Raw genomic sequence first — 25,577 nt, 5'->3', positions numbered from 1 at the left:
ACTTCTTAAGGTTTGTTTTCATCTTGCACTATTTTTAGACATTATGTCAGTGGATACTTATCTCTACTGACTGTTGCACAAGCTGTCATATGATATATTTTTATTTTACATCAGTGATGTGTTTCTTTTAAGAACTGAATAATGCTTGCTCGGAGATTACTTCCCTCCCAAAAAGGATGTACGTACAGTCTAAAGTCTAGGGAGGAAGTAAAATGATGGCTTGAGCTGAGCTGATGTCATTTCATGTACAGATTTCTGAAATTATAGTTCAAAATATTGAAAAAATGTAAGTATTTGGCTTAGAATATTCTCCTGGCAACTGCTAAACCACACCTCTGCCACTTAGGTGACCAGTCAACCCACTGAAGATACTTCAACCTCCGTTGATTATTGTGTGTATTCTCTAGGGCTTTAGTCTAAAGTTTTTGCCTCTTCCATGCCATGTTTGAATATTTTAACTACTTTTCCCTCAGTTAGGTGCAATTTGAAGATTAATTTTGAAATGTTTCACTTAACTTCTAAACTTTCTTGACATTAGCATGCTTCTTAACAATTCTGGAAACCTTAGGCTTAGAAATTAAGTGGATTGAAGCAATGCAAAAGCAAAATAAAAGGCCTGTAAATCAGGCAAAATGTTGAGAAAATTAAAAACAAATAGCTTAATACTAGTGGCAGTAAAGTAAAGGGATCATGCTTTATTGTCCAGACCATGAAAATTGCATAAACTGGCAGTATAGGTGCAAAGAAACAAACACAGCATACTGTCCTTGCCCTGTTTACAAATCACAGGAATTGACCCAGTACTGGGGGAAGAGCCAAAAAAAGTGGGAAAAGCTAAAAGAGTCTTTAGCTTTATGAAATGTGCAGTTGGGGGTGGATGGCATGGAGTAATGGGGCTGATGGAATTCTCTGGGAATGTCTGCTCAAGTAGATTCCCATGTCAGTTCCTGAGGACAGGCAGTGCACTAAGTGCCTCAGTAGACCTAGGCCTTTCTTGCTTTTCTTTTGTATTTGAATCCCAGCAATTTATTTTGTGCTACTGGTGGATGTCACAATCTTTAATGCAAATAATGTCACAACATCCTTGTAAGGGATGCCCTGTAGTGTTCTTGGTTGTAAAAGAAGCTACTGAAACATCAAAACTGAAATAATGACTGTATGGCAGATTTCAACTGGCACAGGTATCTTGGTCTTCTGCATGTAGAAGTAAGGTCCTGATGACCTGGCTGTGTTGGCAGGTGCCTGTAGGACTGACGTTAATAGGACTGAGCTGTGGCAGGTTAGCAAGGTGAGCCTTAGGTCCTGAATGAGATGCACTGGAAATCGTACATTTTTCTCTGTATAAGCCACATCTGTATTAGGAATACTTTGTCAAGTGCAGTGTTCCCTAGACCAGTGCTTTAATGCCCTCTTAAACCATGAAATATTATTTTTCCTATGTGTCTTAACGTCATCTGACAGAACAGAACCCCAGCTGTAACATAAACATTGTATATAGTAACACCAAGTGCAAACCATAAGCCTCATTAAAAGTGCTTGAAATGGTTGAGTGCTTTTAGAAACATTTCTTGGTATAGGTGTGAACATGGAGCTTTCTGCTTGCACGAGGAGTAACCTCCCCAGCAGCATTAAGCACTGATATTAAGGGAGGTTGAAGCATTTTTATATAATGCTAAAGTACAGAAATGGGTGAATGTTAATATTTAAACATTTGTGTCTGATTTTGTTGTGGTGTCTAGGCAGCATTAACTATCCAGGACAGCCACAAAGAACTCCACAGGTTACTTCTGCAAGAGAATGAGAAGACAGGTCGGGGACGTGGTTCCTGGCTCACCCTCCTCAAGGAACAAGAGAAATACCGGAGCTCAGAAAAACAAAGGGAGGAGCTGGCGAACGTAGGCAAACTCAAGCAGCAGTTCCAGCAGGAGCAGCAGCGCTGGCTTCGTGAATGCGAGCAGCGGCAGCGGGAGCAGGAGGCGAGGGAGGGCCGGCTGGGGCAGCGGGAGCGGGCCTGCGGCTGCCAGGAAGAGCTGCTGGAGAGGAGCCGGCAGGGGCTGGCGCTGCAGTTGCAGGAGTACCAGCAGGGCCTGGAGAGGCTGCGGGAGGGCCAGAAAATGGTGGAGAGAGAGAGAGACAATTTGAAATTGCAGAAGAGGCTCCTCTGGCGCTGGAAGCATGTTCGCCAAAGCAGCCTGCTGTCACCCTCAGGGAGCTACGAGGTACGTGTTTCCATGCCATCATGACATCCCAAGCTGCAGAGCCGTAGAGATGTTCCTTGATGAATGGACCATCATGCCAGGGTGTCCGCTGCTTGGTAATATCCAAGGGCTTTCTTTTAATGTTGGAACCCTGCAGGAGCCACACTTAGGCTGATGGGTATTACATTGAGGACATGGGAATTGGAAGTGTGAGAATTGTGTTTTATTCTGCTTTACTGCTGTGGTTGCCAACTTCTGGCAAGATACACTGTGCCTCTTGCTTCTTGTAGGAAAGCTAAATTGTAATGCTTGAGGCATGTGGTGCTGTTGTTCCTGGACAGCAGCACTGTCTCCAGCAAGGATTAGAGGCTCCTCCAGGAGTGGGCCTGGTTCCCGTGATGTCCTATCAGGCCCTGCACTGTCCATCTTGCTTTTCTGAAACAAGCAGCCCCTGAGGGAATGAGGTTGGTGTGTGGCTCCGGCCTCAACAGTATAATTGCTTATACTGTTGGTCATTATTAGATGGTCATTATTAGGTGATGCTCTTTAAAACAGCTCTGAGGCTGCTTAAGTGTTAGTACTGAAAATGGTTAAATTCTTCTTGAAGTTTAGGGTGCAGGAAAAGAGGCTGGCTCTGCACTCAGCTTTTGGGTGTTAACCTGCCAGGTGTGCCCTGGCCCCCGAGTCCCTCCACTAGTGGGCAAAGTCTTGGTTTCCATTGCTATTCTCTAAAGCACCTGTAAATCAAAACAATTCACTTGGATTCAAAGCCCACTGACCCAAACAACTTTCTTCCCCTCAGGTTTTCATTTTCACAAGAAAAAATGTAGAGCCGTTCTTCAGGCCATCACCTCCCTAGCTTTTCAGCTGGCAGCTGACCCATAACAGGCAGTGACCATTCAGTGTCTAAGCCTGAGCCTGAATGAGGAGATGAAGGATTGGCCTCTGACCTCTTCCTTTTCATCCAGCTTTTGTGAGCATGGTGTGAACACGACTTATCCCTATATGCTTGCCCAGCCCAAACAATGAAGGCACTGTGTATTAGTATAGCTTGTGGTAAAAGTTTGACTTATTTGGCAATGCTTAAGAAGTGGATGATAAAACAAAAGCTGAACTTGCCCATCAGCTCTAATTAATGAGACTTTTGAAGTCTTCTGAGGAGAGGAAGTCGAAGGATGACAGCTGGATTCAGGGATGGCCAGGATGCCGCAGAGGCAAAATAATGAAATCCTGAGTGTCAAAGAGCCACAGCTTTTAAGTAATTCTTAACCTACTATTTCATGTGTAAGGCTATTTCACTTGTGTTTTTATTTCAAGTAAACTACATGGCCTGAATGCACTCCAGTCCTTGGGCTTGTCTCTGTCCTGCATTTTCCAATGCCACATGCTGCAGCAGCAGCAGAGCTAGTACTGGGCATTTACCAGCCAGCCTTTCCTCCCAGACCATTAATTTTGCCATCACTCTGAGCCTAGCTAGTTTTGGATGGCCAGACATTGCAGCCACTTCCACTGCTACTCCTGCTGTTGGGGCGCTCAGCCTTGATAAACACCTGCGGGGTGTTGCAGGCTGCAGGAGATGCATTTTCATCTCCCAGGAGCCACGTGCACTTGCTGAACACCATTTGCAGTCCCCAGTAGGGTGGTTGCAGTCCTGTTCTCTATGATTACACTGTGTGAAATGGTACCTTAGTGAGCCATGGGGCAAAATATTAACTCCCTAAGAGGAGTCAGCTAACCTTGGTACATCCCAGGTACTGGGTCTTTGTGATTTGCTATTTTGCAGTTATTACTGAGTCTTTCTGTGTTTTGGGAGGAGCCAAGGCAAAATATACTCAATTACTGATGTATATTCCTGAATGCATGGCCAATTTAACATTTTCTGATGTTAGCTTCTGGGAAACTAAGTGACAGTGTGGTATGAATCCTCATTCTGTCCAGCATTTAACTTAATATACCCTGGTATAAGGGTTCTTCTGTGCTGGACAAAATTGAAAATGCTGCTTATTTTTTTTGTTTGTTTGTTTTTTTCCTTCTGCAGATAATGGGACATAATCAGTCAGACCGCTTACTTCGTGAACATTCATTCTACTTAAATGAAGCTGTAGTATGTGTGTCTCTAAGCAGCCTCAACAGATCAGATTCTTCTCTTGTTTATGAAGATGGTGTATATGGGTTGAGCATCTCAAACTCTGATATAGCACGGACTGGTGAAAATCAGGTGGATCTCAGAATGGACACTTCTTGTCAGCCAGTGTTGACCAACAAACTGTGGAAATCCACTGGCCCTTACCAGCAGATGCCTTTATCCTGCAAAAACAACAAGGATGCCTTTAATAATGGTAATTAGCACTTGATTTAGTTAAGTAGTATGGGCAGTTTGCCACCTCTCAGGATGAATAGTCCTAGGGAGGAAAGCATCTTGGTAGTGGCAGAAGCAATTGATTTTGCTAAAACAATTGCATGCCATTTTGTTGAGGGTAGATGAGAAATCAAGCAGAATAGAACACAAATACAGAAATCTTTTGCAAAAAAAATATATCCTTGTCTGTGTCTGTATAGAGCTATTCAGCGTGTTGGTCTCTGCAAATCATTTCCCCATGTGTTTTTGGCTTTTTTTTCAGGGGAACTGAAGTCAGTCTTACTGGTTTAGTGGCTGGTTTAGGACACAGCTGCACTACTAAATGATTTCTGGTTAGAACAGCTTTTGATTAACTATCTTAAAATGGTAATCTCTGGTCAAAGACCTTCCTTTTTCCTTTACTGGGAATGAACTGAGAATATCTTGTAAGGCTCATGGTAGTTGCAGAAAGAAAATTACATCACTTCTAAGGGATAATATAATCTTTATCAATAAGCAGCCATGTGATTTAAAAGTAACTTTTACTGCATTACCTTTCCTTATTTATGTGTTTTGCCAGAACTCCACAAGACTGGTTGATTGCATGGTAGTTACTAACTGTGGCTACCAAAATGAGTGGAAAAACGGCACCTATCCGAGCATTGCATTGCATTGAAAATCCCTGAGTGACTTTAAAACCACGCTAATGAGAAACTCTAAGCAATCTGTTTTTTGTTTCTCCTGTTGCACAGTGCTAGTTTTGATCTTTTGTGGTGTCTTCATTCACTCGCTATGGTGAGAGTTGCAAAACAGCTTGTAAAAACACAGCATCTAGAAATCATAGGGGACAATGGTGTGCTTTTGGTGTAACATGAAATGATCTGTCAGGGATTTCCTTGCACAGTCATGAGATCTAGGTGGCACATGGCAAGTCAGCACTGCAGCAGCACACAAGCCCCCCTCTTTCTTCAGCTGGTAGTGCAAGATGTCTTCAGTCCCCACGCCTGCTGCGTGCAGCTCAGGTCACAGCAAGACCAGTGGGCAGCAGAACTAGGTAGGATCAGAAGGTTAAACCATATACAGGTACAATTTATTATTATTTTTTATTAATATTCTTAGGTCAAATCTCAAAGTTGTTCAAACTGAAAAGTCCTTGGTTAAGGAAGTTGTTACTTAGGACTCATTGTAATGTGTTAATCAGGCATCTGCTATACAGCCTTAGTATAACAACATTGTCCTAAGTAGACAGATTGCTAAAAAAGCGTTTTATATTCAAAGCTATGGCTGACTATTCTCATCACCACAATCAGCAAACCAAGCTGATTAGCAAAAGAGATTAATATTTCTAAAAATGCCTAAATAATTAGCCTGGTGAAACTTGTTCTAGTTTGACTGAAGCTGTCATTTTAGTAATAGGTTAGCTAAGCTAGTGCAAATTTGAAAAGGAACACATACGTGGGTTTAAACCTTTCAAAAGTGGATTAGCTTGCACTGGCAAATGTTCAGATGCAAGCTAACCAGGATACTCTAAATTAAGCCCACATGAGAGCATCTAGTTTAATTAAACTGGCTTGCCCCAGTGTAATTGCACTGATTCTAAGATAAGCTGGTGGAGCTTCTTTGTGTAAAGATGCCCTTCACCTTCAATGGGCTGACAGTAGGCCAGCATGGTTTTCAGCTGCTGTCACGGCATCTCATGCAGACATCCTGATCTTGCTGTGGTAAAAGGGCACCAGTACAGCCCCAGCAGCCTGGGGACCAGCAGTAGCTACAAAACCTGCCCAAAAGGGAGAGTAGCAGGTTAGCTGAAATCTCTCTGATGAAGCCATGTCTGTAAAAACTGCAGCTAATGTCTTGATTAAGTCACAAAGCACTGTTGGCAAGGCAGTGCAGCAAATCCTTGTGGCATCGTGTTGGTGCAGGTGGTGTTGTGAAGCTCTCGGCATGCTGGTAGGGCAGGCAGGGAGGGAGCCCCCCCCCAGAGGGATGTGCCATCACATTCCATAGTCACATTGATGACTTGGAGGGTGACAAGTATTTTATGCTCTGATCATGCAGTGCATGAGTTTGCATGATTCAGGCTTGCTTCTGTCATGCGCTAGGAGCCACCATACAGGGAGCAGGGAATGAGAAGAACGCTGAGCATCCCCCTGAAAGACAGATGGCATCCATAGCCCCAGCAAATGTCTCCCTACATCGAAATTAAGTAAAGCACTCATTCATAAGCAATGGGAATCAAGTTAAATAGTATGAACATTTCATAACTAGAAAGCGGATTCCTTTGTGTTGTTTTCTGGCCGTGCTTTTCCCCCAGAGAGTTTAGCAGTTTAAGAAGTGCCTTGTGCCTCTTTTTTCTGACTCCTCTGCAAGATAAAGTCAGCTTTGACTGCTGTGAAAGAAAACCAGCAAGGATACAATGAAAGAAGGACTAGAAAGAATTTGAAAGTTAGTTGAAACTTTTCATATTTTTATACTGATGAAATGTCATGACATTTTTCTGTATTTTTCAACCAGCTCTCTGTATAAAGTCTCATAATCATCTTTCCAAAAGCAGTCCTAAATAATAAGTTAAAAAAGAATTAAGAAAAAAAGAATACTGAGTGTGCTTTACTGGGAATAGCCATGTACCAGCTACGTACATAGCCAGATCTTGTGTATAGTAAGTCTGTGTGCCCAGTACACAAAAGGAACTTGTTGGTTTTGATTAATTTTCATAGAATTATTAGGCATCCTGTAAGAAGTCTGGTCTGTCAAAAAAAAAAAAAAAAAATTAATGAGAAATACCACCTGAACATGTTGTCAAGGAGTTAGTCATGCTGCATTATACTGTAAGTTAAATACTATGCAGTTTAGCTTCATAAATATACCCAAATGGAAGTAGCTACATTCCTCCAGTGCATAATTTTCCATTCATATTTTCTAAGGTAAGACATATGTCTCTTCACATTGCTAACGTCATGATTATATATCATTGTTTTATGTGTATGGGAGGGAACTTTAGTAAAGACCTTGGGGCAAGTTCCCACAAAGCTGAAACTGGCACGAGTACACTCACTAAAAATGAAAGGTGTGTCAGTCAACAGGAGGAAAATATGATTGAAAGAAAAATGTGTTAATGCTTTACACTAATGGTTATGAAATTATCTGCATGAAAGAAGACAAGTACTTTGGCTAATTAGGAATCAGGGGAAGTATAGGTTTTGTGTCAGACTAGACTGAGAATTGAATAAATTACATCTTGCATTTAATTGACATGTCGGGTTGACTACCTGGAGCGATGCCTAAGGGTCTACCTATGGATTCACCTCTTTGATTTCAGAAATCAATGCAATTTTAATTCTTTAAAGCTTTGAAGTGAACAACACTGCAGTACCTAGTACTTCCTTTTATTTTTTTCACCTTTTATTTATTTATTTATTTATTTATTATTCATAAGTTGTACCTACAAGAATAGAGTTGAAAAGTGAAAGGTCTGGAAAACTGCACTGAAACTTGACTATGGAAGTTTTTCCCCAAACATTTGCAGTGTTAACATGAAGGATCTTTATACACGGTATAGTGAAAAATGCAGTTTAAATCTTTATGGGGAACATAGAAAACGCTATGATCTCCATAAACAGCCAAATACAAAAACAGGGAGAAAAAAATAGGGCTCTATTTGAATAACACATTTTTAATTTTTGAGAGACAGTAATTTGTACATATATGCATATAAGCAAATGAGATAGTTTGATTTTGGCAAAACACAATCCATTTACAGTGGTTTTCATCAAAGAAAGTGGTTTCTAGAGTTGTAAAATATTTAATTCACTATAGAAAAAGCAAAACCACAAACCAATCACAGAAACAATGTTTAGTGTCCTGTAACTTCATTTGTTTTCTTTATCCTTCATAAGAAATTCCTTTCCTGTTCCTAAAGGCAGGTTGCGCTAGAGGTGACTGCTCTGTTGGGCCTGTTCTTAAAACTGTGAATGAGATTAATTTGTTTTAGTTTCCCATTGATAATATCTGCTATGAGGTTTAGAATTACACATTGGTTTTTGGCTACCTTAACGTTGTTTATGGCCTAATGGCATTGTATAGAAGTATCTGCATATGTTTACATCAGGGAAGATGAGAATGGTGCTGCATGGGCCTGGCTCTTTACTCATTGCGTAAGACAAATCTGTTGATGTCAGTACAGTTATACAATGTAAAACTGATGCAAATGTGATAAAAATCACATGAAATATGCTTTGTACTACAGTGCGAAAAGTCATCTGAAAACATATATGCTGTTTCCCTGTGGTTCCAAGTCAGCACAGGATTTTGGCAAGGGCTGGAGCTTGGTAACTCAGGGCAGATACTGCTGCCAGCACTAGGGGTGGTTAATGGGATATTCAGGACTTTGTTGAATGAGATGGCTTTCATCAGTGGGAACTTGTTAAATAATGACTAACTCTTACAAAAAAGGTCATCACAGTTCTGCATATGTGACCGTTGTCAGTTAATTTCTTTAATGATATTGCTTTATGAGCTCCTTTTGAGTACATTTGACCCACTCATCCTCTGAACTGAACTGTAATTGTACCTTGTACAGTACACGTTTTACTGGTCCCCAGTTTAAACATCATCCTTTGTAGCCAACAGCAAACCAGTCCTGTATCACCTGCAGAGTGGTATGGAAGGATGCTTTTCTGCCTATTTTGAGTTTTATTTTTCTGTTGTGTTTCACAACATTTCTAACAGTGATTTTTTTTTAATTGTTTGCTTTGCATGGAATGTGAATTCTTTCCATTCTTTTACTTGAGAAGTGGAAAGGATGGAAATCTCTTAAAAGCAGAGGATACCTTGACTATGGAGCTCCAGGATTGTCAGGGAGCCTCCTGTGCAGATGTGATATGTTGAGCTACTTTAAATTTGCTGTCTCTTTTGATTGAGTAGGTGTCAAACTAGGAACATCCATTTAATTCTAAATTTAATAGTGCCCTTTGTATCCTGCTTATTCCTTCTGCTCTTAACATGGGTGGCTGCATAGGTAAGTAGACAGCCTGTTCAGTGCCCATCATAAGTTGTTATGAGAATAAATTGAAACGGGAAGATATAAGAATATGTAACTGAATATCAGCACCCATAGCTACTGGGTTCAAAATTACATTGATTTAATAGAACAATTTGCTGTAACTGATAGCAGCAATTTTGTGTCCTCTTCATATCACAGAACACTGAGTTTTGTGCTCTGCCATAAGACATCAGTGTCTGTGGGATACTTGGTGGAAGTGAATCACAGGGGAAGTATTTTTTCCTCTTGGGAATAACACTGCCATTTGTTTAAAGCAGATGGCAAAAGGGATTAAATCACATGGCAGTGTGATACCAAAGCAAAAAATACGTCGTTATATGTCATCCGCAATTAGTATATTTCAAGTAACACTTGCTTTTCAGCTCTGCAACATTAGGGTTTTGTTCTTCTGTTACTAATTTTCTCTTCTCAAAATACTTCTTATTTCTAAACGTAACCACAGTAGATGCAGTGGTATTGCATAACCTTTTAATTAAGGCAGTTAATGATGTACTGTTTTTTTTTTTGCACGCTAATGTAAGTACAGAATTTCCTGTGCAATGCCTGTCTGATTTTATTATTTCTAATATCTTCCCACTGAGAGCTCATTCATTAGGAGGGAAGTTTAAAATATTGCCATGTCTTCAAAATGATGAATGGAATGTAAAGGTTGTCCATCCTCTCTTTTGGGGTACTGCTGGAATTGGTGTAAATGTGTACATCGCACTGAGAGGTGTCTTGCCTGCAGACTTCATAAGCAACAGAATGATGGCCAAATCTTTCTCACCTTGCTTGTATTTATGATTCCAGCAATTTCAGTGCAGTGTTTTTTGAATTCAGTGGAATTACTGGCATTAGTGAGTTCAGAATTGTGTGGACTGTCATCTTTTATACGCAGATTTATTCTTTACTTAAGCAAGGTTGTTTCAATGGATTTGGGTTACAGAGAACTGTAGGGGGGAGAGAAGCAAGTTTTGAAGCAGAAGACACGGGGAGTCATTTGCCAAAGGACTGCTCCTTCTGGTTTCTGGTCAGGCAGCTCCAGCTCAGAGTTGTGCAGAGCTGTGACTTCAGCTGTAAGTCCAAAGGGAAAGAGGTGATCTCTGAGGAGAAGCAGGCACAAAACGATTGTTAATTGTTTGAGGTCAGGAAGAATCCTTGGGAGGTCCGTGTTTTCCGTAGGTAATGTGAGCTGTGGGTGGAGACTTGATTGGGTGCCCTGCATTAGTACATTAAAAATGTTTTTTATATGGTTTATTATTGCAGTTACAACCTGAAATAGATTAACAAGTATGAATAAATAATCCATCCTAGTGGCTGGGAGAAGCTGTTTATAGATGATCAAATTTTGCAAGATACTGAGTATGCAAACACACCCAAGAAAATCATGTAGCTGAATCACCAAGTGTATCTGTCTGGCTTATTTTGAAAAGGACAATCTCATTTTAATTATTTAGTATAATACTTTACATATTCCAGGAAATGGCCTGTAGCATGTTGTGTAAAAGTAATGAAGTCTCAGTAATATGAAACCACCTTAGCAGCATCTGCTGTTAAATATTTATTGAGAAACTGGGGAAGATTGTCTGTCTGTCTGTCTTTTATTGGCACTAATTATAAGAGCATCTAGTTGCCTTCCACATAAATTATATTGGCACTAGCCAAATTGCTAGGGGAGATTTCATGGAGTATCTTGTTCTGCCTCCCCAGATGCTACAGAAAATTTTCCAATAGGTGTAAATTTTTGGTGGGGCAGTAGAAAGGAGGAGCCTTGGTGCTGGAATGGAAGTTTTTTTTTAGTTTAATCAAATAAGAAGATCTGCAGTGGTAACCTGCTGAGATTCCTTGAGTATTCTCTTGAAGTGTTCTTTAGAGCTGGAACATAAATGCCACAAAAATCAATGTGATTTGGATATATTTGCTTAGGGTCTACCATACAAAAAAATCAAAGAAACCCATGCACTTTGAAAAGTCATTGAATATATTCTGTGTTAAAGAATACATGACAGACAAGGCATCTTGTAGATTTGGCAAGGATGAAAAGCATTTTTTTTTTTAATTGAGAATGGCAGGATAGTTGTTGCTGACAGCAATAACTGCAGAGAAGATATCTCCTGTGCAAAGAAACTTGCCATTATAACACAGCAGTGGGATTGGAAGGGGGAGAAAGTCCTGAGAAAGGCTTCTGCATTAAAGATGGGCAGTTTTAACCTGCCTCCCAAAATGAATGGAGGAAGGTATTTTAAAATACAGCATCACTTTTTCCTGCTGTGGGGAAACGGCCTGGTCTCTGTAGCAGTGGGATGGGACCAGGGCAGAGCTGAAGCATGAAGTGAGTGGATGGGAACGCACTGAAGGGAGCTACACTAAAGCAGATCTGGGTCTACAGAGGTGGTTCTGTGGGACTAGAGATGAGGAAAACCTGTGGCAAAGGCAAAGTGGAAGGAGGTGGTAATGAATTCAGGCTTATAAGGCCAGAGTTGCCCGTAACAGCGATAAGTGGGAGCAGAAAAAAGAAAAGTGGACCCAAGTACTTTCAGTTTATTTGAGAAAAGCACTTGGCTGAAGGGATGAAGGCACGTGGGTTTTTTGATAGTTGTGCTTTTTTTTTTTTTTTTCTGGCTTTGATGTATGGTCTTCCCTATAGCTTATATGCCAACTGTTTTCACAGCAGTTAGATGTCCACAGAGTGGTTAGCAAACAATTAAAAAGGGCAACTATTTCAAAATATTTGATCACACCCTGAAACTTTCTGTGCTTACAAAGCAAAACTTGTGGAATGTTTAGCTGTTCAATTCTTGCTGTTTTTTAATTGACTGCAAGAAATAAACGTCACAGTCTACACTTCCTAACAACCAGATTTAAAACAGATAAAAGTGGTTGACTCAATCTGCAGTCAAAAATTAGTGAATATTTCCCTGTCTTTTGAGTTCAGTGGAGAGCAATTACCTCTGTGACCATCAGATAAGAGGTTTTTTTCAGATACTTACTCATAGCAATGACCATATTTTTTCCTGTATTAATCAATAAAGAGGAGCTTCTGTTAAAGGTTAAAATTACCATGCAATTGATTTGAAACGGGTGCTTTGCCTTATTTTTGCTTATGCAGCAACTCCATATATTGGCTTAGTATTCTTGTACCACTTACTCAGTTTTGATCCTGTCAGCTTTTAAGAGTGAAAAATGATGGAGCTGGTCTATTGTTGGGAAACCTCTGTATAAAGCCAAGGTGCTTAGGAGGTGGCTTGAGAGTGTTTTATAAATGACATGGCCCTTCATTTGTGCCCTCCTGTTTCTTCAGGAAAATATTTACTAAGTTCCAGATCTTACTCCTTTGTGTTGCACCTGAGAGAGTGGCCAAAAGCTGGGGACAAAACTGATTGTTTTCTAGGGACTTTGATTTAATGTTTATTTCAAAGCAAACTTGTAGTTTAAAACAAAACAAAACACAACACCATAAAATACAAGGTGAGGTTAATCAGCACAGTAATGCCTACCTGTGGTAACAGACAGCTCTAGAGAATAGTTTTGATGTGTAAATGTCCCGTTTTGTTTCAAAGGGAGTAAATTTGTGCCAGAGACGCTGTTTTTTCAGGGTTAATGCTGTTTCTTTGGGAGGGAAGGAAAGCAAGCTTCATGACAATGTTTTATTCTTAGGGTGCAAAGTGGGGATGCTGGCAAGGAAGGCATGGGGTTCTGCTTACCAGCAGCAGAGAGGTGAGCTGGTTTCATCAGCTGTTAAATCTCTGGGAATTGAACTTTCCATTTCTCCAGCAAGCACTCAGGCTGGACCTTTCACCACTGGCTGCAGTTTGTTGTAGCTTCAGTCTGCTGGTCGGGTGTCTTCTGCAGATCATGGGATGGGGGGAAATTGCTGCAGCTTGCCTTGGATACTTGCATTAGGCTCCTGAAGGAGGAGGCTCCTAAAGGAGGAAGCTCCAACTGTTTACCTGTTGCTGCTCGCTTTTATGATCAGTTGGGTGGATGGCTCTGCCTCTGGAGAGGTGCTGAGGGCCACGTGGAGTGGTGGCTCTGCAAAGGCAGCTGGTACTACCGTTCTTTGTGATCCTCTGCAGGAAGGGTGTTCTTGGCGTTTTACGGTTATTTTCTCTTGATCATTTGAGTGCAGCTGTGTTTAATGAGCTGGAAAAGAAGTAGGTCAATAAAACATGTGTTCATTGTTAGCAGAATACCTGTTGGACCATGTGTATGTCTGTAATTGACCATCTAAAGCTTCAAAGCTTAGCACAAAGAAAGCTTAATAGGGAATTCATACCTAAATAAATTAATATTAAGCAGAAGCAGAGAGCTGGCAGGCAACATGCCCTGCCAAGGTGAGACTGTGGGTATTTAAAACACAGACAAGTTATGATTTCTAGTCAGACCTATTTTTAAGTCCCTCATTGATATACATTAAAAAACAGCATGCCAAAAATAGTTCAGAAGCTGTGTGCTTTAAAGTTAACACAAATGATACTGTAGCCATGTAAGTAGGTTAAAATTTTAAATTATTTTGACCTAGGCTAGGGCATGCTGTGAATTTGTTGTTAGAGAGGTATCACTGACAGTGTCTGAGCTTGAGATGTTTTTTCAATTTTTTCTTTGATATCACCCATGTTAGAAATAGTGTTTGCTGAGCTTTAATAAAAGAAGAGGGCTGCATCGTCATATGACTTCAAAATCTGATAACATAGGTATCAAATAACTGAGTTGGAACCATTATGAAGCTTTATGAAAAAGCATTTTCAGTGGAATAATGTGGATTTCTTCCTGGCCAACAGTTTGGTCAAAATTGTCGAGACCAAACTTCTCTAAAGAATTATGAGGCAAACCCAAAAAAGTGACTCACATTGTTTTATCGAACCCAAGAGCTAAACAAAGAGCAGAAAGATGTAGAATAAAGATGTTTTGAGCAATTTTACCGTGATCAAAAATCCAAAGAACAGACGTCAAGAATGGGGGTAGGTGTCAGACCATCATCACAAGCTTTAGATTCTTTCTGTTCTGTGTCTCCTAACAATAACAACAACAAAAAAAGTCACCAAAGTCTTATGGGTTTAATTAACCTAGGTTCTGTTATGACCTAATTGATCACCTGCTTTTTGTGAAATGACCTCTTATTTGTGAAAGTACTTATTTGCCTGAGAAATGCAGCTGCCTCTTTTTCCTCTGGTTGGGCTGGTTACAAGTAAATAGCAGCATTAACATTCTCAGATTGCATTCCTGTCTTAGTGAATTGAGGCTCCACTTTCCATGGTTAGCTTCAAGGTCAAAATGTTTTCCCAGCATTTTGCTGAGACCCGGTGTCCTGGTTATTCCCTCCATGGGCAAAGGGCTGTGCTGCCCCAGCACACCTGATGTTGGCACATGTTGTTCAATTCCTCCTACCAACTAGCAGGCTCACAAATAACTGAACTCCCAAAAATGGGAGATTCATCGCAAGTCTATCAATGCAATATCCATCACAATAGTCTCTATCAACTAAAAATGCAATCAAAACTGATCACAGTGCCTTTTGCCGGGAGGAAAGGGAACAAAGCTGAGATGCCCAGAGCTCCCTGGAAAATTACCTCTTGCAAAAGAATCTGCACAAAATCACTGGGAACATCCTTAGAGACAAACAGCTGCCCTAGGATTGCTGGTGGGGACTTTCAGTGGAATTTAAGGGAGTTAGGCTGCCATTTGCTATTGAATTGTGATGGCAATTGAGAGCCTGTCTCCCTTGGATTCTTTTGAATATCCCAGACCTGGTAGACTTAGCACTGTTTTTTAGGTGTCTGCCCATGCTTTGCATTATGCATGAGTGCCGCCGAGGGGATTAAATACAGCAACTCTGCCATTTCATATAGCTCTGGCCTGAAGTTGATGTGTCAGCTGTCAGTCCAGATGAACTTGGTATAAAAACTGGTACTAGTTGTTAGAAATAAATGGTCAAACCAAAAACTAATTCTATCTACACCCCACCCCCTCGGGAAAAAATGGCTTTGAGAATCTTTTAACATGTTCATTGCTGGAGGTGGAGCAAATCTCTCTTTCTTTGGCCACAAAGATGGCCAACACGTGACACAGATCTCTGAAAGTCACAGCAAAGTCATTGAGTGTGTATGTGCTGTTTATGCAGCCCATGTAATGTTTCCTCTTTCCTCTTTTTCTTTTTTCATTCTTTTCCCTTGTTTTTTTCTTTCATTTTTTCACTCTTTTCTTTCTTTCTTTTTCTTTCTTTCTTTCTTTCTTTCTTTCTTTCTTTCTTTCTTTCTTTCTTTCTTTCTTTCTTTCTTTCTTTCTTTCTTTCTTTCTTTCTTTCTTTCTTTCTTTCTTTTTCTTTCTTTCTTTCTTTTTCTTTCTTTTCTTTTTCTTTCTTTTTCTTCCTTCCTTCCTCTTCTTCCTTCCTTCCTTTCTTTCTTTCTTTCTTTCTTTCTTTCCTTTTCTTTCTTTCCTTTTCTTTCTTTCCTTTTCTTTCTTTCCTTTTCTTTCTTTCCTTTCTTTCTTTCCTTTCTTTCTTTCTTTCTTTCTTTCTTTCTTTCTTTCTTTCTTTCCTTTTCTTTCTTTCCTTTTCTTTCTTTCCTTTTCTTTCTTTCCTTTTCTTTCTTTCCTTTCTTTCTTTCCTTTCTTTCTTTCCTTTCTTTCTTTCCTTTCTTTCTTTCCTTTCTTTCTTTCCTTTCTTTCTTTCCTTTCTTTCTTTCCTTTCTTTCTTTCCTTTCTTTCTTTCCTTTCTTTCTTTTCCTTTCTTTCTTTCCTTTCTTTCTTTCCTTTCTTTCTTTCCTTTCTTTCTTTCCTTTCTTTCTTTCCTTTCTTTCTTTCCTTTCTTTTCTCTTTTCTACTTTTTTTTTCCTCTTTTTTTTTGAAAAGCCCTGAGTACCCAGCCTGGCCTGACCTTAGATATGACTCAGCTTTGGGCAGGAGGTTGAACCAGAGACCTTTTCAGATCCTTTCCAACTTAAATTATCCTATGATAAAATTGGGATCAGAGCTGGAGGAGAAAGGGCTATTAGAAACATAGACACTTGAGAGGGTTTTGTTGTCTGGATTATTTCCTAAGGCCTGGTTAAGCGCAGAGCGATCTTCCCATTCTTTCCGTAACCATCACTGTGGGCACTTCAGGGTTACCTGCAGAGGTCTTATTCTCCGGGGAAAGAGAGGTGAAGGAGAAAATCTGTGGCATTTATTTGATGTGGAAATGATTACACCCTATGACAACAGTAAGAAGGTGAGAATCAATGTGACTAATATTGTTTACTTGGCTTTTGTACCACCACCAGCCCCCAGCCCAGGATAACGGGCTATGTTTGTTTTGGTATGTATTGATCTCAGATTTTGCAAATTCCTTTGCTTTGTCTTTCACCTTCTGAGTGGTTTATTCTATGCTGCTAATCCTGTCTCTTGGTGTTACAGGAAGGGTAGGATAAGGTAGTTAGGATGCGTAATGCCACTTTTTTCATTTCCCATACAAGATTAGCATGCTTTTAGGCAGGAACTGTCAGTTCTCTGAATTTGGGACCAGACCCCGAGGGTAGAACTGAGGTCCACCTAGAAAATCCCATGTAAGCTGGTCACACTGGCTGCAAGCGTACAGTATGGCTCTTACTGATATACTTAGGTTGCCTAGAAATGTATTGTGGGGGCTTAAAATGTTTGTCTACCTTTGCCTGATAGCTAGCCTCATTGCACTGTATCTATGCTCATGGAAAACAAGGAGTGGGGGGATTCGTTTTTAACATTCGGTTTGGCAGTATGGAATGTTCATGAGGCAATTTGTAATTTCTTCCAGAATCCTACTGAAACAGCCTCCAACTACTTTTGAGAAAATTGGGGGTGAGAGGGAGCAGGGAATATGTTTATTATTATTATTATTATTTAAATAAAATTACCTTGACTGAGGGGAAAAAAAAAAAAAAGAGAGAAAAAGCTGGATGTGAGTGATGCTTATTGTTGAAGTGCTACTACCAATCATTTAATACCGAGCCTCTAGCTTCACTGAAGCACATCCTGCTTTGCTGGGGAGTTTGGCCAGCCCTAGAGTGAATGAGCAGATTTTTCTGGTGTTTATTTTTGCCTGGCCGGGCAGGAGGGGTGCAGGCAGCATCGCTTTTGGTGATGTGGGCACTGGTCTGGTGGGCGCACTGTTGAGCTGAGCACAGCCAGCCCTAGCATCACCCCCACGGCACCACGGAATAAAGGAGCAAATAAATGCTAAATGTAAGAAAGGGAAAACTGCAAAGCTCGTTTTGTGTCTAATGTTGGCAGGGGAATTAAGATCGCGGTGGAGGAGGCTCTTAAAAAGGCAGATGGTCTTTATTGACCTAGCTTTAAATCCTTTCCGAGCCCTGACTGTCTGTCACAGCGCTGCAGAGAGGAGCTCGGGACTGGAGCTGTTGCAATGTTCATGGGTGACCCTGTGCTGCCTCTGCTAGCCTGGCTGCCTGCACAGTGCTGGAGAGTTTCTGGGCAGCCCCTTTCCAGCAGCAGCTCCCTTTGCATGCTGTCCTCTGCCTTGCTCTTCGCATGGACTCTGAGGACAAATGGCTTGTTTTCATGATTTTTTTTTTTTAAATATTTTATTTTGGGCATCCTTAGTCCTTGAGACTCTTCACTAGCCAGCAGGTGGTGCTTTCAAGCCTGGTTCTTCCTTCTTTTGGAGGAGCATTTTTAAAGAGCTGTCTGCCTGGGGCCAAGGGCAGCTCATCCGCCCCATGCTGCAGGGGAGCTAGGGGAGCCTTTTTGGGTGCTGTTGCTGCTCTGCATGACAAGAGCCCATGCTGGCTGGCACGTGGGTCGCCCTACAGCAGATCCCCTTTCCCTTTCCCCTTTTCCTCCTTCTGAGGCTTATTACTGACTCCAGCCGCTCTTCCCGCCCGTCCCTGAGCAGCTGGTCCCCCGTCACGTTGCTCTGCCTCCTGCGAGGCTGGCTGGTCTCCATTCGGGCAGCCTCCAGCAGGGCACCTGGCAGGCTGGGGACCTCAGCCCAGGGACACACTGCTTTTTGAGAGCCTGTGCTGTGCGCCACACAAAACACAGCCCCTTCCCTCATCTGCCGGGTTGAGCAGGTCCTTCCTACTCTCTGAAACTGCTGTCACCCCCAGTGGTGGCAGGGCTGGTGCCTCTTGGATGGTATCCTGCTGCTCAGGTTCTCAGGGTGCAAAGGATTAAAGAATAAATAAAGAGAATAGAAAAGAAACCAGCTAAACTAGCAGTAAATCACTTATTTCAACAGTGACAGCATTTGATTTGTTTTTCCAGAATGCTGTCAGTTTTCACTGCATAGCTCTGTTGCTTAGTGTTGTACCAGTTAATGAGAAATGGTTTGGAAACAGCTACTATTTTAATTGGTGAAGCAATTACTGTTTAGTTTTGATGGTAGAAAATAACTGTGTAAGGTGTTTCTCTTTCTTTTCTGGGTTTCTTCAAATTTGTAATTAGGCTTCTCCAATTATGTACTTCATAAACTTTGGAAACAGATCTTTCAAATAAGTGCTTACTGCATGATATTCTTATGCACATAACTTTGTCAAGATGAATGGACTTGCAGGACTTAAAAGGAATATTAATGTGGGCAAAATTACCCAGAAATATAAGTGTTCAGAGGCTGAAGACTCTTCTTACTGAATAAATAGAAGCAAACTATCCAGCTTGCATAAAGACAAGCAGATGTAGGATATTTCTGGTTTCTTGAATCTGAGCCTGCAAATCATAATCTTTTTCTAATACGGCTATTACAAAGAAATAAATGCAAATATCAACTAACAGAGCAGGACTGTTCAAGTAAGGGAGTCCAATCCTTCTGTGTTAGATATTGCAAATCCAGAGTCAAGACTTGTTCTGGATTTTCATTGAGGCCAAAACTTGATCCTTTAAATCCAGTGTAAAAGAGTAAAAGAAAGGGAACTTGGACTTCATTTTACTACAACCCCAGTATGACCAAGCACTGCTTGTACGTAAATACCTTGCCCCGGCACCCACCCTGAAATCTCAGCAGATGGTACGGTGTGCCTGCAGCTTACACCAGGCATGAAGCACCAAAGCCTGTTTGCTCCCCTTAGCTGGGTAAATATCAAAGCAGAGAACATGCTGAAGGCAGGCTGTGATATGACATGTTCCCACATGCCTGTCCTGTAATCTTCTCCCACCACTCTAAATGCTGGAGAGCCTGGGCTTTGCAGGGTGCCAGGAAACTTGTTTTTCTGTAAACTCAGTGAACAAGACTGGTGAGAGCTGTGTGCATCACAGGAGTGCCAGCTGTGGGCAGGTGACATTGTAAATTGCCATCATTTAGAGTGACACAGTGTGTAAAAAAAACCAAGTATCTCCTTTATAACTGATTTTTATTGCACATGTGTGAGAAGGGGTAGAGACCGGGGCAGGCACAAAATGGCATGAATGAATGACAGAAAGCCCAAAAGCCCCCCAGAGCTGGGTTTGCTTGCTTCTGGTGTTAACCGTGGTGACTGTGGCAGGGGTCCCAAGCTCTACTGCTTCTTGTAGAGTTGTTTTCCCAGAGGTATGAAAGAGGTGTTAACCCTGTTTTAGTAGTAGGGGCAGGTTGGGCTGAGATTGCAGTAAAAAGAATGGACCAAATATTGCAGCATGGCCATTGCAGACTTTTCTCATACGTAAGTATGATGATACATGCTCCCTTCTCATGCATCTTGTTTCTACGGCAAATGCTGATTTGTAGGAATGAAGATGTAGAAGAGCAAACTACAGTGGTGTAGCTCCTGATGTCCTGAAATGGTACAGACATCTGACTGGGAAAGAAAATCCAACCTTTTTAAAAATTTATTTATTTATTGGAATAACCCATAAATCATTGCAGCAGCCTTCAAAGCTCTGCTGGGGAAAAAAATAAAAAAATAAAAGTACCTGGTTCACTGCATTTGCAGGAGAAAATTGGGAAGATAACAAATGAAAAGTCTTTGTGAAGTAATTTTGTAGCATTTGGTTACAAGTACTATCTCCACAGCTAAAAGACTGAGACAAGAACAGAGTAGGTGTTTTGCCCAAAGAAGCACAGATAAAACTGGCAGAAAAAGCTGACTGGTTATAAAGCTATTACATACTGCAAGTGCAAGTCCAGTAGACTTTTACCTGGGCTTTTCTCACTTGATTCTTTTGCATACATGAAAAGAAGAATTGCAAATAAAATTCTGTGTAATGATGGAAACTGTATTAATTTTACAATTGGATTATCTTGCTAATAAAGGTACCAATTATGTACTGTACATTTCCCTCCAGCACAACTCTGACAGCATTTATGCCTGTCCATTAGTGTGTGTCTGGTTGGCAAAGTAAGGGTAAAAATCTATTTTATTGTAAAATAGTGACACTGATCAAGATCCTCGGATGACAATGGAAAGACTTGAACAGATTTCTGTAAATTTTGGCAACCTACCTCTCACCAGGCTTTTGTATAGTTCAATAGTACAGAAATGTTTTATTTTCTAGACAGACACAAGATAGGAGATGGTACTTCAGCACGCCGCTAATTAAAAGTCAAAATTTGCTCTTAATGATTGCACGGGCATGGAATAAGATGCATTGTCACATGTCCTTCTTTTGTGTGTTACAGATTTAAATGCCTCACAAACCCAGGGTCCCCAAACAAGCGGTCCGAGCCACGGATCCATCCAGACACCACAGGTTGAAGCACTGCTACTGAACCACCAGCGTGAGAGCCTGCAGGACATGAAGAGTGGAGACAGAGGAGAAGAGAATATTGTTTACCTCTGACGGCTCAGTTTCTAATCTCCGTAGCACTTTAGAAATATAATTGTGTTTGCTTTTCTAAATGTCTGTAGTTGCTCTCTGTATGACCAAGTGGCTTTAAGGATAGTATTTAATACTCCAGGCAAGATTTTCCCAATGATGTATACAACAATTAAGTTATTTTGAAGCTTTTAAAAAAAATAATTTATGATTCTATTTCAAGTGTTTTGCAAGAAGTGGGTAGCAGGGGAGACGTAACATTTTGGAATTGCAAAGACACCATCAAGAGCTGTGAATGCAACTGTTGCTTTTCTCATGAGTCCTTTTTTTAAAAGAGCAAACTAAGAGAGATGGGCCAGCTATTTGTGATTTCAGGGTATGAATCAGCAACCTTCTAATAATTGTGATATTACATGAGAAGAGAGCAGTGTAATAATAATAGCTGTAATCTTTCCTGAAATGTGCTATGTACATTAACTATTGGGTCATTTTCCTTATCCCTTGGCTCAGAAGCTGCTCAGAGGAGGGTGATTTTTGTGGTCTCAATGTAATTGCTATAAATGTTTGTTCATGTCCCAGACCTTATCAGCATTTTGGTACTGTTGCCAGGTTCTGAGTAGAGATGCTGTAAGTCAGTTTGCTATTGTACTGGAACTGTACCTCATGTCAGTAAGTGCCCTTATACATTAAAATTTACCAGATGAAGCCTCATTGGACAAAGGAAAAGAGAGGGGAAAAACAGTAGGTTTTTAGTTTAATCCCTTTGGAAACTTTGCTGCTTTTCTACATGGAGCCAACTAGTTTCCTGCTTTCAGGTTCACAGGATCATCAGGCTGTTAGGCAGTAAGAAACTGGGACCTGTTTTGTGCTTTTTTGTCTTTCAGTAATCTTTGTACACTTTATTTGAATCAATAAAATGCTCTATGTCTGTCTGCAAAACTGTCGTGTTGATGTATTGCTGGGTCCTCCAAAGAAGTTTGAAAACAGAAGGAAAAAATTAACATAAAAACTCCTTGCACAGCTCCTGCATTGGTGCAGCGCAACCAAAACCGCACTGCAGGCACCTCGGTTGGCAAAACCAAGGATGTACCTATCTGAGTAGGTGTATCCTGCAGTGGTGCAGCAGGAGCACTCTGGATGTGCCCCAAGCATCGTAGGGTTTCCATTTTACCCTAAACTTTGCGTTGTGCAAAATCTCTTGCAAGGAGCAGAGGTTTGGATGGTGGAGGTTGTGGAGGCTTCTCATCCAGGGTTGGCAGGCTATTGGGAATATTAAAAAAAAAAGCAGTGCTTTATGAGTTGCTTCTCACTGCATTACCAGGATGTCTGTCTGGCTGGTGTCTCGGGCAAACAACTGAGTGACTGATGTTCTTGATAAGTAGGTGCTGATTGCCTGCTGGTATTAATTGGTTTCCTATGTCATTGTGGAAAGATTGGGCCTGCAGAGGTATTTTCCAGTTTCTATTTCCAGCCTTCAAGACTCCTGCTCACCTGACAGCACTTCTTTGCCATCTTCATATAAGAGGAAGAAAAAAACTTTCTAGAATTTCAGAGTGTTCGATGTGCTTTACCTTTCACAATTAGACTAAAATTAAAATGAGAGTACAGCCTCTTGATAGGGATCCTACAGACCAAACCTTCACCGTTTTACTGGTCAGCAGTGAACCTGGATTGCTATCTGGACAGCTTTTTGGTAAATTTCTGAATAACCACCCAAGTTCCTCGAGTGTATTATGTCTCAGCATATGCACATTGCCCAGCAACTGGTGGAAAACTGGGAAAAACTAAGAAGTTTACTCCACAGTTCCTTACTCTGCTTTTTATTATGCCTTTGCCGCAACATCTGGTACTGGTTACAGTCAAATCCAGGCTGCTGGATGGATAGCTGCTGTCCCAACCTGGTGTGGGAATTCCCACCTAAATGTCTTGCAAATAGGAGAGAAAGAGATGATTCTGCTTCTCTCATCAATTTTAATTGAGGGGTTGGGAGTCAGAAAGTGGCTAGCCAAGACTTCAACTGTTGGGCAAATTCCTCAAGTCCCCTAATATCAGGCAGCATCTTATTTTGCTCACCTGTGTTTACAGTAAAACTTAAGGCACTTGGGGAAGGCAAAGACAGGAAACAGGTGGCCTCTAGATTTAGGTATTTTAATTGTAGAACATGTTTAAACTATAGGCCAGTATGGTCTGGGCAGGTGCTCTTTGTAATAAGATGTATTATGCACCCCTGAACTCTGTCCATTATTCAGGCATTTGTTAATACTCAGAATTTAAATGCAGCCCCTTTAAGACAGCTATTTTAGCAGGTTGTGTTTTTGTCTTTATCAGGCACGTATTAATGATTCCTCCTCTTTTTTTTTTTTCTTTAATTAGAAAAATGTATTTAGAAGTACTTCTCTCCCTCACCTTCATTATATTATTTTGAAGTGGGTATATTTGCATGGCCTGTTATATTTATTTTTAACTCATCCTGCGTGTTTTCTTTTTAGCTATGCTTGTCAAGGAGTCTTGACTCTGAAAGCTCAAAATTGAATTTAGTCATTCACTTCAGTGTTGACATGAAAAGAAGCAGTTGCTGCACTGTAAATCTCCACTGCACTGGGTGTTTCTCTTTGTTCCTTTTGTTTTTATTAGAATTCTTCCATCATTTAACAAAGTAGGGTTTCTTCACTGCTATACTTAGACTTTGTACAGCACTTTCTCCTTAATGTCATTGCATGCTAGTAGAGCTGCCGTATCTAACAGCTTTGAAAGATTTTTATGGAAAGTCTCAACTAAACTTTGTTCAGCAAACCTATGAAGATGATAAAGAAAAGAAAATTAATGAAGGGCTTAAGCTTATGGTCCCTTAGACTTATGCATTCCATCATCTACAAGATGAAGCCAGAATAGAGCGAGCACTTCACTTGGCTGTTGTTAAGAGTGTTAAGGTAAACAGCACACTCAGCTGCATTTTTTAGAGACTTTTCACAAAGCTTGTCTATGCACAGGTGTAATTTCAAATGACTAAATTAAATACAGATTAGGCTCTCAGCAAAACTCCACAAAGTTTATTTACAAAGGTGATTTAAAAAAAAAAAAATCAGTTAATGTTTACCACATAAGGAACATGAATCATTTTACTTTCTGTGCCCTGTGGGCTGCATTAATTTATATGCCATCCATTTAGGTTAAAAATAACAACAACAACAACAAAACCAGTAAAACTTTTCTTTGCATCTCAATTAAGTCAGTGTAGATTCTTCAGTAAAGTGCTGTAACACTGTTAAAATCATGTTCACAGAGTTTTTCATTCAGTAAAAATAAACAAGGCTGTGCTGTGGCTGGTAACATTCTTAGAAATGTCACTGATTGGATTCTGAATGCAAAAGAAAGTTGCAGATGCGGCAGTTGTCCATATGTAGTTGAAGACAAATGGGAAAACAGCATGACTTCTCAGATACCTTTTAATGAATATCTTATTTGAAAAGAATTCCAGCCCCAAATCCTTCCAGAGCAAAGCCTTTACTGTGCCCAGTTCATATCTGAGGTAGAAACAGCACAGGTTATGGGGCATCAGCATACCCTAAGATGTTGGATGTCTGCTCTTTCTGTTACTGAATAGCAGTCACTTTGTGATTCTTTTACCAAGGTACATGGTTGTGTTTGTTGTTTTCTTACCCCTGGCAAATGATCTGTATTTAGAAGCACCACAGAAGAAGCTGTGAATATTCTCAGTAATCTTAGTCATGACAACTATATGTCAACCCCCAAAAAGGTTTTCGTGTCTCACTTGGTGCCCAGTTCTGAGATGTGACCGTAAGGATGGCTTAAATTCAATGGCTTGAATTTTTGCATAAAGGATTCATTTAGCAGGCTGATGTGAATCTACACTGTTTCATTTCTTCAATTTAAAGGAGAAATCTCAAAGGATAAACTTACTGGTAGTTGCCTGCCAGTTTTCTCATTAATACAGCCCTTTGCTCTGCAAAAATGCATCATAAAATAGACAGATAGGCTTTGTTGTGTCAGGTGATCACCAAAGACTCAGAGGATGATGGAGGAACTTGCAGGTGTTCTGTGGGCCATGGTGGTGAAATGCACTAAGCATGTAGTCTGGGAATGTCAACGTTTTTCACTGATATGTAGAGTAGCATTGGTGGCAGCTCTATCCAGGTCAATAGCTGGCTCCCAAATTCAGCTGTGAAGAAGTATCTTCCTCTTCTCCCAGTTGACTCAGACTCAGTCTCTGGTAAAGACATCCCCATCCCTTACACACAAGGTCTCTGTCCCAGGGAAGTCTGCAGGTCCCACTGAGTTC

At 40.7% G+C, this 25,577-nt stretch overlaps 1 protein-coding gene across 9 annotated transcripts in view; it reads left to right on the top strand.

Annotated features, from left to right (window-relative positions):
- ARHGEF28 (Rho guanine nucleotide exchange factor 28) overlaps positions 1-22,216 on the top strand; it is a 126,588-nt gene extending 104,372 nt beyond the window's left edge. For 8 of the 9 annotated variants that reach the window (XM_080573174.1, XM_080573176.1, XM_080573172.1 and 5 more), the window contains 3 exons: positions 1,740-2,219; positions 4,237-4,537; positions 21,141-22,216. In XM_080573174.1, the coding sequence (XP_080429300.1) occupies positions 1,740-2,219; positions 4,237-4,537; positions 21,141-21,301 (942 nt within the window). In that variant the 3' untranslated portion in view covers positions 21,302-22,216. The remainder of the gene's footprint in view (positions 1-1,739; positions 2,220-4,236; positions 4,538-21,140) is intronic. The other variant, XM_080573178.1, reaches the window with a different exon arrangement.
- Positions 22,217-25,577: the final 3,361 nt, after the last annotated feature.

This window comes from Anser brachyrhynchus (genome assembly GCF_964034855.1).
Source record: "Anser brachyrhynchus genome assembly, chromosome: Z".
Taxonomy (NCBI): Eukaryota; Metazoa; Chordata; class Aves; order Anseriformes; family Anatidae; genus Anser; species Anser brachyrhynchus.
This window is presented reverse-complemented; position numbering and strand designations above follow the sequence as displayed.